General features: G+C 36.2%; 1 protein-coding gene across 2 annotated transcripts in view; it reads left to right on the top strand.

Annotated features, from left to right (window-relative positions):
- Nucleotides 1-18,461, top strand: part of DDC (dopa decarboxylase) — a 93,069-nt gene that overhangs the window by 47,876 nt on the left and 26,732 nt on the right. For both annotated transcript variants that reach the window (XM_087946457.1, XM_087946458.1), the window contains exons 4-8: nt 798-917; nt 3,063-3,197; nt 9,218-9,361; nt 13,100-13,166; nt 15,392-15,486. In XM_087946457.1, coding sequence (XP_087802583.1) covers nt 798-917; nt 3,063-3,197; nt 9,218-9,361; nt 13,100-13,166; nt 15,392-15,486 — 561 coding nt within the window. The remainder of the gene's footprint in view (nt 1-797; nt 918-3,062; nt 3,198-9,217; nt 9,362-13,099; nt 13,167-15,391; nt 15,487-18,461) is intronic.

The following is an 18,461-nucleotide window of genomic DNA, read 5'->3' as shown; positions in this document are numbered from 1 at the left end:
TGTTAGAAGAAATTACTGGACTAATCCTATAAGGAAGGCAGGAAGGAAACATTCTGGTCTTGCTTATAGAAACTGCCTCTCCGCTAACCCTTATTACATTCTTGGCAGGACTAGACTTCCTGACTCAGGAACTTCTCTGGAGTTTTCCCCCCTCCTTTGCTGGTACTTTGCTTGTGTGAAGTGAACATTCAAAGTTACAATGGCACTGAAAAAAGTGACTTGTGACCATTTTTCATAGTTATGCCTGTTGCAGCATCCCCACAGTCATGAGAGGCCAGGCGAGGAGATTTGTGCCTTGATGTGAGTGATATTGAGTTGGCCACACCCAGCCAATAATATGACCACCAAGCTATGTCCACCCAGTCACATGACCACCAAGCCACGCCCACCACCTAAGCCACAGCCACAGAACCAGTTGTTAAAAAATTTGAATCCTACCCCTGCTCAGAAGGACATATTTCCCTCTCTCCACCCACCCGCCCTTTCTCTCTGTGTGTGTGTTTGTGTGAACATATACATAGGTACTAAGGCGTGATTTCAAATTTTGGCCCGCTTTTATCTACAGTTTAAAATTTTATGAGGAGAATGAGTTAATATACCTGTTATACATAGTAGTTACTCAAATGGATCATTAATTATCTCTTTTTTCACTCACAAATTATGCAACATTCTGAATTACACTTGCAGCTCCCATGCTATATTGCTTTTCTATTCTGTGCACTCTTCTGAAATGTGTAAATATCTAAAGAAACCACTAGAGACTTTTCTTTCCTTTTTACCATGTTTTCCCATTCTAGGCATCAAGCCCAGCTTGCACCGAATTGGAAACAGTCATGCTGGATTGGCTAGGAAAGATGATCAATTTGCCTCCACAATTTCTGGCTGAGAAGGATGGAGAAGGAGGAGGGGTAATCCAGGTAATTTAGAATATTTGCTACTGAATTTGATCTGTATTGTATCTAAAGTGGATAAAATACTACGGTATATTGTATACATTGTCATATTATTTCTTTTTGAAGATAATAGTGTCATTTTTTTTTCTATTTCTAATTCAATTACCCGAATATTTCAGAATTCTGTCCAAAACAAAATGATTACACAAAGTGAAGAAAAAAAAAGATCTAAAGATATTTGGGGTAAATCCAAATTTTGCAGTGATGGAGAAAAAATTATCCAGAAAAAATATATTAAAGGGAATGCCAGAAGTCCAGTGGCTATTTGGGAGGAAATGAAATCCAAGTCAGATAGAAAATGGAATAAAGTATGTAGAAAAGGAAAATAAAAGACATATCTGGGAGCACAAATAGGAATATTTTAAGGATAAGTCTACATCAACATTATTTCAGATATCAACTTTATTTCATATAGTTCTCTGGATTGCAGGTATACCTGAGTGTGTGTAAATTAGGAATGGGGAAACAATGGCTGAGCCATGGTTTTTAAGTTCCCTCATCAGTTGTTATTCTGGCTTGATTGACAAGAGGTGTAATTTGTCAACATATGGAGGGCCTTAAGTTCTATACTACTAACTCAGTGTTAAATGCACTTCGGTTTATTGAAATCAGTGGGATAAAATTCTGTGTTAGATTATGACTTAAATTCTTAAATCCTTCTAAATTTAGCAATTCAGTTCAACAGTCTGCTAACTTATCATGAAGGAAGTAGATTGGTATCCACTGTTTAAAATGAATTTGTGGAAGTTTGCATTATGATTTTTTCTTCTTCTGTTTAATCCTGTCTGGTTATTGGAGTTTGCCTGGAGGAGTTGCAATCTTGGCAATATTTTTCAAAAATGGTTTGTCATTGCTTCCTTCCTAGTGCCCAATAGAAAAATAGCAACCTCACACTGGAGCCTCTTATAGATTCCTACATTGTGAATCTGATAAATAAGTGTGTGCTTCTTTATATTTTTTTCATGCCAACTGAAGTTTTAGAATGTTGTATTTTAAAAAAGTTATAAATGAGCCTTACCAGACCTTGAATCTTCTACCCAAATATTCACGAATATTTCCTTTAGCTTTACATTATAGTGCCATGTATTCATACGTTATATTTATAAAATCTTGCAAAAGTGTGTTTTGTGCTGATGACATGGGACATTTATATCTGTTTATTAACTCATTTTTAGTGACAACACATGATTGCCAGTGATTGTGGATGCTGTTTTCATTGATTATCTTTAGGACAGAAGGAAAATTGTTTAAGGCCTCTCCTGCTATTACCAGGAAGGAAGCAATTTGTGCAGATGGTTTTCTTTTTGCACAGTGATAATAACAGTGATAGAAACAGGAAAGGACATGTGAAACATAGGTTTTATATTAAAACTGCCAATCTTTCCTATATTTAAAACCAAATGATTATTTGCAGTATCTGCTTATGAAAATTGGTGCTTAATTACAGCTGAAAGGACAAATCAATATGAAATCATTGTATGCTACTTCAAATGCGCCTCTTGAAACAATTAAAGATGAAAGAAAATGTCTTATTCGGCAATATATATATGTCGGCTCTTGAGTCTGTTCACCATAGTAACCTCTGTTTGTACAGAAAAATGAAATCAACTGTGCTGTTAGCATTTATGTCATTTTAAAAAGCAGTTTCTCATCAGAGCCTTCAACTGATTTATTTTTGTTCTGTCATTTTATTAGGGGTACATCCATCCATATTTAGAATGCAAACCCTGTTAATTTTAGTTAGAATGATTTAGAAAGGTGAAATCAGATGGATTCTGCCATTAATTTAAACAAGATTACTCTAAAATATTGCTTCTGCCTCTTTGCTGTTGTTTTTTTCTGGACTGTCTAGGAGCACTTTCACATAAATGCATTTACAGCCTGTTGAAATCTAAAGCAAGCATGGATGACGCAATGTATTGTATACATTTGTGTAAGAAAGAAGGAATTCTTACCCTGATTAGACCAGCAAGATTGTCTGGCATTGTGTCATTCTCAGTACCATCAATTGTATTGTATAAGCAATATCAATGCAGTGGATGCTCCTTATTAATTTAGGACAATTGTTACTGGATTCTCTTGTCCAACATGTCCAATTTTCCATCACAGGGAACTGCCAGTGAAGCTACCTTGGTTGCCATGCTGGCAGCTCGAACCAAAGCGATTCGTCGTATTCAGTTAGACAATGAAAATTTGACTCAAGGAGAAATCATTAGTCGACTGGTAGCTTATACTTCTGATCAAGTGAGTACATTATTCCCTGCATTACTGTAGGTATGGAAATAAAATTATATGTAGTACTCATGCAGCATAGATTAATATTTCATAAAGATGTTATGTCTTTTATTTTCAGGTTGATTTTTGATCCTTCTCAATAATGCAGATAGCTGACAGACTAGCAATAAATGTTGACAAGCAATAAATTTTGATAAAAATACATTTTGATAAATACACATTTTGATAAAAAAAAAAAAAAGAAGCAGCAGCACCACAAACTGAATCATGTCCTGAATCAATACTGGAGAACTGTGGCATGTACAGTTGACCCTTGGTGAGCTTTGGAGGCAAAAAGCAGCAAGAAACAAACATCTTTCTGCTTTGAAAACACTTATTTGGTCTGATTTGGATTCTGGAGCTGTTTCTGTCTTTTCCATCCCACAAATACTAATTTTCTTTAATGCCACAGACTATCTGTGTCATACCATCTATGACATTTTTATAAGATGACTAACTTGCTTAAATAATCCTCCTGCTCCTGCTCTTCCTCCTCCTGAACTTGAACTTGAGAGTATAGATATATATTTTGCATTTAACTGTAATTTTGGATTTGACATAATAAATTGACATTGCAGAAGTAGTATTCATGCAATTATTTTTCTTCGTGACAGTTCTAACACCTGGTGAGTACAACAATAAATCCACACTAGATCTAATTCTTAGCCAAATATAGCTTTCTTCCACCCGAGACACTGCAATTATCAGAATACCTCAGCTATCAGGTCTCAGTTAAGCAATCTTATTTATCTTCTGACATTTTATTGGGACTGATTCATCTATATAGGTGCTAGGACTTGTGAACTCCAATAAGAATAGTTTCAGTAAGTGAAATCAATGTAAATGATGTAAACTAAAGTTCACTTTAGTTGAATTGTGTCTTCAATTCTTTAAAAGATTTATGGACTGAAATGGCATCAATTCCTCTGGGGATGACCACTGAGACCTGAATTAAGGAAATGTCTTGGGCATTATCAACCATGATATGCTGAGTAGCTTGCAATTGTGGACAGAGAAAGCACCATTTTACTTTCTGTTACTTCCTGATAGGGAACTTTCAATAACTAGTTATGGGTAGCAATCAAACTTATGTCCAGAATTACATGGGGTACTTTAAAGTTCACTTTTCTGCCCCATATTATTTACTATGTTCATAAAAGATTATGTTTGAGTTCATGGGAAAGTAGCATATGTTTATGTTAACCATCTGTGCATACAATAAAGATGCGTTGAATATCTTCACTCGGGGTCTCAGAGCTGTTAAAGAGTTGATGGGATGGAACAAGTTCAGACTGAATCTCAGCAGGACAAACGTACCCACTCATTCAGAAATTATTTGGTTCATTGCTTGCTCTAATATGTGCTCTAGACAAGGTCACCTTCTCTTTGAGGAACAGATTCACTTATGATCTGGGGCTTCATTTGCTTATTCAACATATGGATTCAGTGACTATGGCAATCTTTCCCCATCTTTGGCTAATGCAGCCACAATGAATAGACAGCGCTGACCATGATTATTCTGCTTAATTCTAGATTGGATTATCATGATGTGCTGTACTTGGATGTGCCTTTGAAGATAATCTAATTCAGCATGACTATTGATGGGGAAAACTACGACTGCCCTCAATGATACCTGTGCTTTGAATGCTGGATTGGCTTGCCCTCAGAAGCTGTGGGTGCTCCATCATTGGAGGGTTTTAAAAAGAGACTGGACAGCCATTTGTCTGAAATGGTGTAGGATCTCCTGTTTGAGCAGGGAGTTGGGCTAGAAGGCCCCTTCCAACTCTATTATTATACTAAAATGCAAACAGATTATGTAAAATAAAATCTGAAATTTCAGAGGGAGAAAACATTTTGCGCACGCTTATTAAAATCCAGTAGTCACTAATAATAAAATATCAGTTGGAAGGGACCTTGGTGGTCTTCTAGTCCAACTGCCTGCTTGAGCAAGAGGCCCTCTATCATATGCCCATATTCAGGATATGTTGAAGATTCAACTTCAGATGAAAAGCATTTGAGTCTAGCTAATACTGTGGTATAGCTGGCACAATAATGGGATTTCAAATCTATAGAGTTGCTCTTTATCGAGAATACATGGCTGACCATATTTTAAATGAAGAAGGAATGCTTTACCCTCCTGCCTCTTGGAAGTTCGAGGAGAAAGCATGAGAAAGGCCTTTTCTAGGGCTGCCCTGTTCTAAAGAACAATGTGCCAGACAAGATTTTGGATTGCTTTTTTTCTACTTTGCTTATGGGAGTGGAACCATTTTCATCATTTTTCTTACTCTTTTCTTCCCTCTTTCCAGAGTGCCAACATCTTTTTTATATTGTGATGAGCAAAACTGGAGGCAGTATTCTATGTGTGGTCTTACCAAGGCCTTATAAACAGAGGTGGTATTCAACCGGTTCGCACCTATTCGGATGAACCGGTAGTGGTTATTTGGCGTGGGTCACCGAACCGGTGGCAATCCCTGGCTGGCCAGGCACCCAACCCAGTCGCCCGGTCAGTCACTTGCCCCAATTGCTCTCTTAGCTTTCTGTTCCCCATGTCCTCTTTCTCCCTGGGGGAGGGGAAGGAAGAAAGGCATGGATACTGCAAGTATTGCTTTCCCTGTGTGAGTTAAAGTGCCTGGAGTGAGAAGGAGTGTGATCTGACAGAGGGGGTGAATCGAGCCTTGGAGCACTTTTGCAACATAAAAGAAATGCATTTTGAAGCAGGTCCTTTAAAAACTTCTCCAAGGATTCCCCATGGACACTGCAAGTATCGCTTTCCCCTTGTGAGTTAAAGTGCCTGGAGTGAGAATGAGTGCGGTCTGACAGAGGGGCTGGGGGAATCCACTCCAGCCTTGGAGAAGGAGCTGCTTCAAAATGCATGTCTATTAAGCTACAAAAGTGCTCCGTGTGTGTGTGTGTGTGTGTGTGTGTGTGTGTGTGTGTGTGTGTAGGAGAGAGAGAGAGAGAGAAAGAAAGAGAAAGAGGAAGGGAGAGAAAGAAAGAAATAGGAAGAGAGAGAGAGATAAAACTCTGTGCTATTATTTTTAATTGTTCCATTATTTATCATGTGTTAATATTTTACACTGTCCCTACACCTAGAGTGATTTTTCTGCCTTTCTTTTGCCCAGGGCTACCACATATTTTTCAGGGTTTACATGCATTCAATGTCAATAGCCCAGAGCATAAAATACATGTGTGTTTAACAAGAATTGAAAGGGACTTTGGAGGTCTTCTAGTCCAACCCCCAGCTCAGGCAAGAAAACTGAGGATGCCAAACTCTGAGTAGAGATCCTGGGAAAGGGGTCAGAATAACAGAATAACACTTAGAAGGGACCTTGGGGTGAACCCTATACCATTTCAGAGAAATGGCTGACCAGTCTTTTCTTAAAAACTTCCAGTGATTGAGCACCCAGAACTTCTGGAGACAGGCAGTTCCACTGGTTAATTGTTCTGTCAGGAAGTTTCTCCTTAGTTTTAGGTTGCTTCTCTCTGTTCAGTTTCCATCGATTGCTTCTTGTTTGCATTCTGCTTCTTTGGAAAATACATTGTCCCCCTTTCTTTGTGGCAGCCCCTTAAAAGCCTGTTGCCTATCATACTCTTGAGTAAAGCATGTGATCCATTTCCTCCTTTCAGTGGTCCATGAAAGTACATCTATAGTATGCAGATAATAAAGTCAAAAAAGGTGTACAACATTTTTACAGAACTATAGATAAGTTGAGGCTGGGTGACAAGGAATGGCTGGGAGAAGAGGGGCCAGGTGAGACACCCCTTGGTGTAAGTGACATTGAGTTGGCCACGCCCACCGAGTCACATGACCACCAAGCACACTCACACAGTCACATGACCACCAAGCCATGCCCACCCAGTCACATGACCACCAAGCCACGCCCACAGAAGCGGTAGTAAAAAAAAATTGAATCCCACCACTGCTTATAAAGCAGTAATTACATTTACATGATCTTAATTCTATCCTTCTGTTAATGCAGCCTAGGATTTGATTGGCATTTTGGGTTGCTGCCAAAGACTCTTGGCTCATATTTCAGTGTTTATCCACTTGGACCCCAAGATCCCTTTCGCAGATTTTGCTGCAGAGCAGAATCTAATCTGTACATGTTCATGTGTTTTTCTTGCCTAAGTACAAAACTTTACTTTTCTTTACATTGAATTTCATTTTGTTAGATAGGGCCCAGGGTTCAAGTTAAATTAATTTTATTTTATTACAGTCCCTAAATTCAAATGAAGGTCACTTACAAAGTACTGAACATTAAAGATGAAGACATCTCAGAAATATTACAAAAATTATAGCCAAAAATTGAGTGAAATATCTTTATTTATATATTGCTGAAACTTTCACGTTGCTCTGTTTGCAACCTTCAGGTAGGTGAAATGGTGCACGATAGGACAATTTTTGCATCAACTTACCTCAAATGAGTTAATTTTAAAAATGCCCCCAAAATCGTGGGCATTTAATCCTGTAGTGTGAGCGACATGCTGCAAGGGTCAGGGAGGATGTGTGGGGATGAATGAATAATAGGTAAGTAAATATTTCTGAAAGTCATTATAATAAATAAAATAATTACTCTTTCTAATGTATATATTTTTGCATGAAAATCTCAACTATGAACTGATAGCTTAAAAAAAAAAAGCTCTAATGCTCAAAGTTACAAAAAAAGGTGTATTTATGCAAGCTTTTTTCTTATTTTTTTAGCATCCTTGAACTTTCCAAATATATAAAAAAAATAGTTTGCATTGTGTTTGCATTGTGAATTCAGTTTAATTAAAATTGTAATTTCTGAACATAAAAGAGAACTGCATCATAGTTATGCACTTACAGCTTTCTTCAAAAAAAACTAATGGGGAAAATCACCTGCAAAAGTGCATCTATTAGGAAAATATTTACTACGCAACTTGAATGTCAGGGTTTTGTTTTTTTTGTCTGCACAAGGATTTGCTGTAAGATGTCTTTGACCTTTTAAAGTAGTCTGTGAAGCAAGAATCAAACAAAGGGCAGGGTGGGAGGGTGAGTGAGAAGGTAACCTAAGGAGAAAAATGAGGTCTGACAAGGAAGCAGCTTCCTGGAACAAATGTCAAATAATTCAAGCATATATTTCATCCTCTTTCACTCCAAAGTTTTTTTTAGGACAACAACAACAATAATTTATTTTTTGGTAGGGTCGTTAAGAAATATAAATATCTAAGTTCACATACTTGTTTTTGAACTAATTGTATACATTATATTTCATTTACTTTAATGTTTTTATATATAGTGCTTTACTCTTGCATTTGGAATGCATTTTTTGGATCAAGATCATGCTACTATAATCCAGAGAAGATTTTAGTACTGAGGTTTATCCATCGGATTCTACTTTCCAATTCTTATTTTACAATAATGCCATGAGGAATTGAATTTTAAAACTATATTTTAAGTTAACCCTGAATTTCTTAACATTTTGTTTCCTTCTCATTAAGTGACATGTCTTCACATGAATTATGTTTAACTGAAGTAGTATATTTCTGTTCTAAAAAGAAATATACCTAGAAAAGAACATAGATTCAGTATTGTGTAGCAATAGATGAGTATTCTTGAAAAGATAACACATTACATTATTTGAAGAAATTATACTCAATAATTAAGAGTAACACTTTTTTTCTCATATAGAAACATTCTTACAAATTCTGATATTTGAAACATAGAGTATGATTTACTAGAACTTGTAGTTCATCAATTGTACTGTGCTTTATATTATTCAATTATTTATTGAATGGTATAATAGAGTAAATTTTATTTTATGTTACAATTGGTAAAGATTTGCATAAGTAACATTATAATCACCAAATAACAAAAGTATAGGACTGGGCATATTTGTTGCTGTTTATTACTTTGCATTTACATCAGCAAGATTTGATTATATTGTCTAGTAATTGTAAAATATTTTTGAGTACATAATTGATATGCAATTTAAATTTTAGAATAAACTATATTTTACTTCATGCAGGCTCATTCATCAGTTGAAAAGGATGTCTTGATTGCTGGAGTGAAAATTAAACAAATTACCACAGATGATTCATTTTCTGTCCGTGGATCAACTCTAAGAAAAGTTATAGATGAAGATAAAGCTGCCGGTCTTATCCCATTCTTTGTGAGTACTAATATCCCAATTTTTGTTATTACCTTTGGAGCAAGCATACAAAAAAGATTACCAGTTGTTAATTAATCTGCTGGTCTATGTTTTAAATTATAGTTACTATGTTCAGCCATAATATCTATAATAAACACTTTTTGGTAATTTCATGGACATGGATATTTTTGGCAATATGAAGTTAGTTTACTACTGCCTTCTTTTAGGATATTTTTCAACCTCCCAGTCTGCCCAAAACTTCTATATTTTTCAGATTTCTCATCCATTTAAGTGTGAAGCTATTTGCAATAATTGCTGGAGATAATTATTCCCAAAGGAAAAAGAAGGTAGCTAGTTCAAAACTGGCAGTCCAATATGTATTTATTTTTTTGTTAGTTGAGTTGATCTTTTAATGACAACTGATACAAAATGTGATGGGATGGCCAGTGATCAGAGATGGTATTCAGCAGGTTCTGACCAGTTCTGGAGAGTCGGTAGTGGAAATTTTGAGTAGTTCAGAGAACCGGCAAATACCTCTTCTGACTGGAGATTTTGCAGTATCCTTCCCCTGCCATGCCCACCAAGCCACACCCACAGAACCAGTAGTAAAAAAAATTGAATCCCACCACTGCCATATTTGAGTGAACATACTGCTTTGGAAGCTACATTGGTTACTTCCAGATACAATTCAAGGTGCTTGTTGCCTAATAGGGCTCCAGATCTAGTTAGTTTTGAGACTACTTTCTCCTATATTAATATATCTATCTCCCTCTAAATCCTGTCTAACTGAGGATGACAGCAGGAGCTAAGAAATGGTTGTTTCCCCAATGCTTCCATCTTGCTTTAGAACTTAGTCTAATCTATGGATATTTCCCTTTTGATGTCTTCCCTCCTGAATTTCAAAAGAGTACTGAAGACTTGACTTTTTCCGTCTAGCTTAAGCATTTCTTCTTAAGGAGAAAGAAACATGGTCTGGCAGTCTTCTAACTAGTAGTTTAGAAATAGGTAAACTGATAGTTGGTATTTTGACATCTTCATTATAACATATCAAATAAATTAAAGCTGGAACCCTATTTAGAATTATTTACAACATGCCTTGTTAACCACAGTGTCATCTTGTTAATCTACCATATATTCTGAGAAACAATTTTAATAGAACTTGCTTCTTCGGATAGGGTTAAAGGCTGCCCTAGGAAAGTGATTATGATTGCAAGGCTTCTAGACAGAGGTACCTTCAAGGTATGGTCAGAAAGCCAAGTTGGCTGCCATTTGATCATCAAACATAAAAATGATTGGAACTTTGATTTCACTGGCCACTATATTGACTTTTTTAAAACCTTGTCTGAAAATACCCTTGGCAAGCTTTCCCAAACTGCTAATATTTCTTAATGTTTTAATGGCTCGAAATTATTTTTCAAAGCACTGAACTAACCTTATTAACTCATTACTGGGTTTTGGGAGCCATAAAAGGGTTCAAGGGTGGCTATTGAATGTGATTACATGTCCCTGCCTTGGTGTATGAGCTTCCTAGCATTTTAAATATAAATAAATAATTGAACATTTTTATGATCTGTTTTCTTGCTTTCCTGCAATTGCCTGTTCACTTAATGGCCACAAAAATACGTGTCTGATAGGGCTTTGTTATATTAATCATCCTCATCTTTCCATTCTTTTTTCTTTATAGCAATTTAAGATGTTTCTCTGTGGTTTTTAGAGTTGTGATACTACAATGTTTCTTCTGAATATATCTGATCCTGTTCTTAGCTAAATACTAAACTTGCCTGATTGATTATGGTCATAGTGTTATACAAGTGACTGCTTTGTTTGCAAAATAAGAGCAACAGTGCTGTATTTAAAGATGGAAAGTCTGGAGTGGCCTGTAAGCTGTCTGAACAATTTTCAAGGGAGACAATATGTCCCTGCTCCAAATGTGATTATACTGTTGTAATGGAGATTTCAAATTGGGTTAAATGCAGTATTAGATCTCCTTCACAAACACACCAGCTGCTGTTACCATCTTTTGAGAATTGAAATAAGGAGATTTCAGATTGCTTATGAGAGGCATTCATAACAATGATACAGCAGAGTTATATCACAGGATGACATCTCCTTCTATAATAGCAAAACGCCTGAATGGATTACCGGGATTTATAAATCTCTGCGTGTAAATGATACTAGGACACAGAGAATGAGATGCTATATCTTTAATCTAACCATCAGTTCTACAATGAGTATTTGCTATGGCTTTTATTATCCAGAGATACATATCCTGGTAACAACTAATATGCTTAGTCATTATGCTGCCATGCAGAGATGGCAAAATATTCACAGTCTTAATTATGAAGCTTCTTATCTGTAAAGTTACTATGGGAGGAGAAAAGCAATAACTGAGGGCCATTGAAGTTAGTTAGTAAGCTGCTATTTATAGCTTTTATTACTTACATTGAATAAAAAATGCTATGAGAATAAGTCGTGATAAGTGAACCCTTTTTCTTTAACTGGGTTGACTTTGTAGCTTTATTTTAATAATTGGATCAGTTGTACATGCCTGAGGCAACCTAGGAAAATACATTTGAACTTGGGTCCTTTACAGAAACTGTAAAACTGTTTTCAACATTTCCAGAAGCCAAAATTAATGAAGCTGTTGAGCATTCTGCATTCTGTGCACTGTGCTTTTGGCTGGTGTGCATTCTGCATTCTGTGCATTGTGCTTTTATGATAAATATTTATCATAAAATTTTAAGTCCCACAGTCATTCCAAACTACTGCTTTTGGTAACTTTGCATCAAAAGGAGAGAACCATCCCAGAACTAAGGATAAATTTCCTGTCAGTGAGAACAATTAACCAGTGGAACAGCTTGCCTCAGGAAATTGTGGGTGCTCCATAACTGGAAATTTTTAAGAAAAGACTTTATAGCCATTTGTGCTAAAAAAATTGATACAGGGTCTCTTGTTTGAGCAGGGTGTTAGATTAGAAGACCTTCCAATTCTGTTATTCTGGTATGTTATTATTTACAAAGAGACTTCCTGAAGGACCTCATGTGTATGCAGATCTCCTTTACCATGAAAAAAATGGTAGAAAAAATATTATATAAAACTAAAAATACAAGTTGATATCAAGAAATAAAAGTACAAAGTTAAATTTATTATCTATAATCAAACTTACCATGTACTAGTCATCTAAAAATAAAGGTCTCTCCTATCCAGTCGTGTCTGACTCTCGTGGGTGATGCTCATCCTCTTTTCTTAGCCAAGGGAGCCAGCATTATCCAAATACATTTTTGTGGTCATGTGGCCAGCAGGACTATAGGCCAAAGGACAGAATACTGTAACCTTCTCACCAACATGGTACATATTTATCTACAACAAGGATCTTCAAACTTGGCAAGTTTAAGACTTGTGGACTTCAACTCCCAGAATTCCTGAGTTAATATGCTTGGAGGAGAAATTCTGGGAGTTAAAGTCCACAAGTCTTAAATCTGTCAAGTTTGAAGACCCCTGATCTACAAGCTTTTGCATGCTTTTGAACTTTTAGGTGGGCAGAAGGTACTATATTTAAACATTTTTGAAATTGTTTTGTGTCTTTGATAAAGTATGCCTGCATAATCATAGAACACTCTAAAAATGACTGCATGAAATTAGATTACCTACTTTGTGCCAATTGTGAATATACTGAAAGTTATGTTTGTGGGTTGTGTATTATCATCACGTTAAATGCTATTTTTAAAATGTCTATTTTTGGTTTTTTTGGATTTGCAGTTATGTGCAACTCTTGGAACAACAACATGCTGCTCCTTTGACAATCTGCTAGAACTGGGTCCTATTTGTAAGTTGACAAGTGATTGTTTTATCTGAACACTGAAAATCTGCTTTTAGTGTGTCTGTCATTTTGCATTAAGCCATTTAGTGGATTTTGAGTAAGAGACCTACTCAGCAGAAAAACCTGCACAATTTCATTAGACAAATACTTTTTGGTATCATTTCTAAAGTTAGTTGAATTTTTTAGCTAGGAAAAATGTAATTTACCCATTTATACACCACCTAATCTCAAATCAATTTCAATATTTTAGTACTTACATATAAACATTAAAAAGGAAAACAATATAAAATTAAAACATGAATACTGGTGATGCTCGACTTATGATCACAACTGAGCCTAAATTTTCTGTTGCTAAGCAAGACAGTTGTTAAGTGAATTTTGCCCCGTTTTATGTTCTTTCTTGACATAATTGTTAACTGAACCACTGCAGTTATTAAGTTAGTAACATAGCTGTTAAATAATCTGGTTTCCCCGTTGACTTTGCTTGTCAGAAAGCTGCAAAAGATGATCATGTGACTCTGGGACACTGTAATTATCTATAAATATGAGCCATTTTGCCAAGTATCCAAATTTTAATCACATGATCCTGGGAATGCAACAAAGGATCTTAAGCATGAAAAATGATCATAGGTTACTTTTTCAGTGCCGTTATAACTTTGAACAGTCACTAAATGAATAGTTGTAAGTTGAGAATAACAACAAAACACAAAATGCCTACTTTCTTCTTATTGGTTAAGGTTGTGATTATCTCCTGCCTGAGAAGGTTTTGGTTTAACTGTGCTTTAGAACTAAGTCTTCTAGAGTTGGATTCTTATCACTCTTCTTATACCATTTCTGCTCTTCCGGTTGCTCACTGTTTAGCACCAAGCTTCTATTTTTAAGATAGAAAATAAATTATTTCTCTTTCCTTCCCTCCCTCTTATAATGTGACATTGGGTCAATATAGGGGGACCCAAAAGGACCCTCAAAGGATAGGGCAAACTAATAAACATTACAATGGCTTTTTAGATAGTATTTATTTCATTTAACATATTTAAACAGAGGCAGGCATATATTGTGGAGTAATGTTCCACTCTGACCATTATCCAGAGTCCGAATCTTGGAATCCAAATGATGTTTCTTGCAACTGAAAAACAGAGATATATCTGTCTTTGGATTTAACTTCAAAGCTTTGATTTGATTCCAGAAAGTTGGTTCAATTTCTATGAGGAACCAAATATAGCATAGCACCTAGTATGTAAATGTGCATTTTGATATATGTTAAAACACACGCACATAGCAAAATCTATGGGATCCAAGTTAATAATGACTGATCAGAAAATGAATCTTGAAATCATACTTGAATGAAAGTGTTCATAGGGTGCACATATGTATTATAAATTGATAATTTTAAACAAAATTTCTAAATCACCTAATCTTTAAAATTATAAAACACCTCAAAATCCTGTATCACAGCACAGTACAATTAAATCTACAATTAATAGGATTATATTTCCTGAAAAATATTTTATCTGGAAATTAAAAGCTGGGAAACTTCCATAGGGATGGAGAATGGGTCCAGATAATCCATCTTTTTAAAAAACTTCAGACATTATACGGAACTGTTATTATTTGGCACTTTCCCAAAAAGGGACATTATTGAGTGGTCAATAGTTGTTAAGAATTAACAGTATAGAGTACATTTCAGGACAATTGACAAAACTTTCTTGATTTATTTATACTGCCTTTCTTAGACAGTTGTTTTTATAATTCATGGATATAATTCAGATTAAGTTGATTATAATTAACTTTCTTGAAATTAATGAGAAACAAATTAAATAAATGATATCTGATTGCCTCATGGAATTCAAAGGTTCACTTTATGGGTATTAGAGTTCTCCCTACTTTGTACCTATCCTTGTACCTATGCAGATGTTTCACTGGCAGAAAATTTACTTTTCCCCCTGTTCATCCTGATCATGCTCCTATAACCTTCAATCAGGCTTGCCACTGGGTGGTGGTGTCCTAATTTTGGATCTGATTTTGGATTTATATTCAGCAAGACCATGGATTAAACCCTCCCTCTTTGATTGTCACCATCCACCAGGGCACCATTTGCCAAATGCATTAAGAAATGGCTATTTCTGTGCCTCTGTTTTATTTGGGGCAACTGTTAACTGACCATTTCCTACACCTTTGCAATACTTTAATTAGGTAAAAATGTATTGCATCTAAGATATTTTTTTTCCTAGGTAATGAGGAGAATATTTGGATGCATATCGATGCAGCCTATGCTGGGAGTGCTTTCATCTGCCCTGAATTTCGTTACCTTCTCAATGGAGTAGAGGCAAGTCAGAGTCCTATGATTCAGAAAGTAATACAATGGGACTATTTAGCTGATGCTTTTACAGTCATGTAAGACATTGTTTGATATTAATATCAGTGTTCCTAACATACCACCAGTGATTCTTAGCAACCTGACTCACAAATGAAGTTAATTGTTCACAGAAAAACAACAGATTACTTTGACTTCCACGTACCAGAATGCTAGGAAAATAAATCCTACAGTACATGGTATAGGTGCTATACTGTCTCTTTGAAGCAGATAGAATAATGACAGAGAAGTGCTCTATCTAGGCTACTAATATATCATTCATCTATAACCAAGATTTAATATGATTTATCCCTAGTTCTTTTCCCATAAGCTCCAGCTATTGTCTTACCAATTAATTGCCTTTAGATTTCTGTTGAATCAGCAAACTGTTTGGGCTCTTGGGGCAAGAAAGAGGGTCAACTATACAGGTTATGCACTAATCAGAATTTTGAATTTAAGTCACTTTCAAATAAACAGCCTTAGTATAAATAGGTAATTTCCTAGAACAAGACCACTGGAATGGTCTCCACCAGTCCTTGTATTACTTTGGCTATTTTAAGAAGGGAATTAACAAGTACTAGGGTAGATGATATATCAATTGTCATCTTACACTGACCCAATCACTCAACCATAACAATATATATTCAATTCTAACAGACACTTGAATGGGCTATGTAATAAATGAGGTTGGATTTCTATAGCCCTGAATTCCAGATCCAATCTGCATTCCTTACTGCAGGGTAACATTTGTGAAGCATCCCTCCCCTCTTTTCTCTAACCTTTTTATAAGTGGCTTTTAAATCTAAAATAAAATCCTGGCTAAACCAATGGAGACTGTTACTGTATTAAGATTATTCAGGGTGTTCTTATCAATGGAGAGGAGTGCAATCTCTCACTTCTGAAATGGGGGGGGGGGGAGGCTTTTTTGTTCCAGCAGAGTGATCCTTTGTTTGTGTGTATGTGCATGTGTGTATGTGTGTTTAAGAGCACGGCTATGTGTATGTCTATATATCTGCCATCCTCCATATGCATTATTTTGGTTCATATATTTACATCAGCATAGCCTCTACCAATTACCTAGAATTGTAGCAGTTACAAGAATAATGGTTTTCAAATTTGGCAGGAATGGTATTTCTATTGGTTCTGCTCAAAGACCAGTTAACTGCACTCTATATCTTTTAGTGTTGAAACAAAGAGATTCAGGCTTCATGAGTATCTCTCACACCTGTTTCTTGATCAGGATATACAAGATCTGATAAAAGTGATACAGTGGTACTTTGGTACTCATGATTAATTGGTTCTGGGAGGTGCGATGAGTACCAAAAGTGATGAGTACCAAGCAAATTTTTGCCATAAGGAATAATGTAATGAATCACAAGGCAATTGAGACAGACAAGTTCCAGCTTCTGCGTTGAGTACCAAACTTAGTACTGGCACACATTTTTGTGCAAAATGTGTTGAGCACAAAATATGATTAATTTCAAAGCAGTTGAGTACCAAGGTACCACTGTATCTGGAGAATGAAAATGTGGTCTTCTTGTAAAAAAAAAAAAGACATACAACTGAAGTATGACTGATGGAGAACAGATAATGAGGGAAATGTGCTCCTTTTCCCTTGATTATTTTTTTGCTAGGACACTTCAACAATAAAGTATTTAACAATTGTTAGAGATTAGCATGCCTATTCCTCTCCAGTGTCCAGGCATTGGTTTCCTGGCAGTGGGAAAATCTTATCCTTTCACACTGTGCTCTCTCCCATACAGGCTAGATATGGCTAAGAGACCTCAGAACAACTGCTGGCTTGTGGAGCCAGGAGGAAGGAGGGTCAGGGGAATCTGTCTCAGTATTACATGTAAACCTTAATATGCATTATTAATATTTAGGTGCCAGGGAACCGGTAGGTTGTTGGGAGATTTATAAAGAAATGCTGAGAAATATGTTTCTCCAGGGGTTTATAATAAAATCCCTCAACTGATCTCTCAGCTAAAACAGGGAGCCAAGATTTAAAGTACTAGATCTTTGTTTGAAAGGAAGCCTGAAAAAGAGACACATGGGAGACAGCTTGCATATGGCGGAGAGAGAAAGAATGATCACACTGTACCCACACTGTACCTTCCTTGCTGTCAGCTAGGCTACTTTAAACATGGATTCAGTGCTTTTTTCAAAGAGCCCTACATCCATATTTTTAAACAGTGAAAATGATTCCCTGTCAGAAGAATGGTAAATATATGTTTAAAAGTAGCTCCTCGTATAGTATACTTTGGGGTTGACATGGTGAAATAGAATTTCTCCTGTTTTTACATGTTTTTCTAGAGCATCTGTTGGTTATTTCTTGGGCTGGTTAACAAGGACTACTCTCCAATTCTTTTGGGATGCTGCTCAATTCTGGCAAATTACTCTGGTAGGAGTAATTAATAAGAGGGCCTGGGGGGCGGGTGGACCTGCTCTTTGCCCATTACCCATCTTTCCACAAAACTCTCCTGCCAGATTGGAGAAGGGCCTCTCCTTCATTGTCTTGGTACTAGGCTGTCTCCGAATGCATGGGCATAGCTTTCTATTAAAACTTGCTGTTTCCCCTATCTCATGTTAGGGAAGAGATTGGTGATTGATATCCTTACTGGTGAGTAACCTTTCCCTTTCCCTACCTATTCCTCATCCTCTCCAGCTCCAGGGGGCAGCAGAAGAGTTGTTTGAAAAGTTATGTGTGTGCCTGACTGAAAGATTATCTAATGAGAGCTATGCTACATTGAAATGCCCTTTTTAGCTAATAGATAAAAGAATCCTTTGTGAGTAGCAGTACAGAACCCTTAAATGTTTCTGTCTTTTTTGCCAGCACTGTTGGACTAGCCCTGATCCTAAAGGAACCATAAATAATCAAGCACACCTTTGGGCCTTTTGCTTGAATAAAGTAAAATAGAAATGAAACCAACCAATAAAGTTCCTTTGAT

The sequence above is a fragment of the Notechis scutatus genome, chromosome Z (assembly GCF_049901735.1).
Source record: "Notechis scutatus isolate UNSWTSFEM ecotype Mainland chromosome Z, rNotScu1.2, whole genome shotgun sequence".
NCBI classification, from domain to species: domain Eukaryota; kingdom Metazoa; phylum Chordata; class Lepidosauria; order Squamata; family Elapidae; genus Notechis; species Notechis scutatus.
Note: the sequence above shows the minus strand (reverse complement) of the source record. Positions and strands in the feature narration are given on the sequence as shown.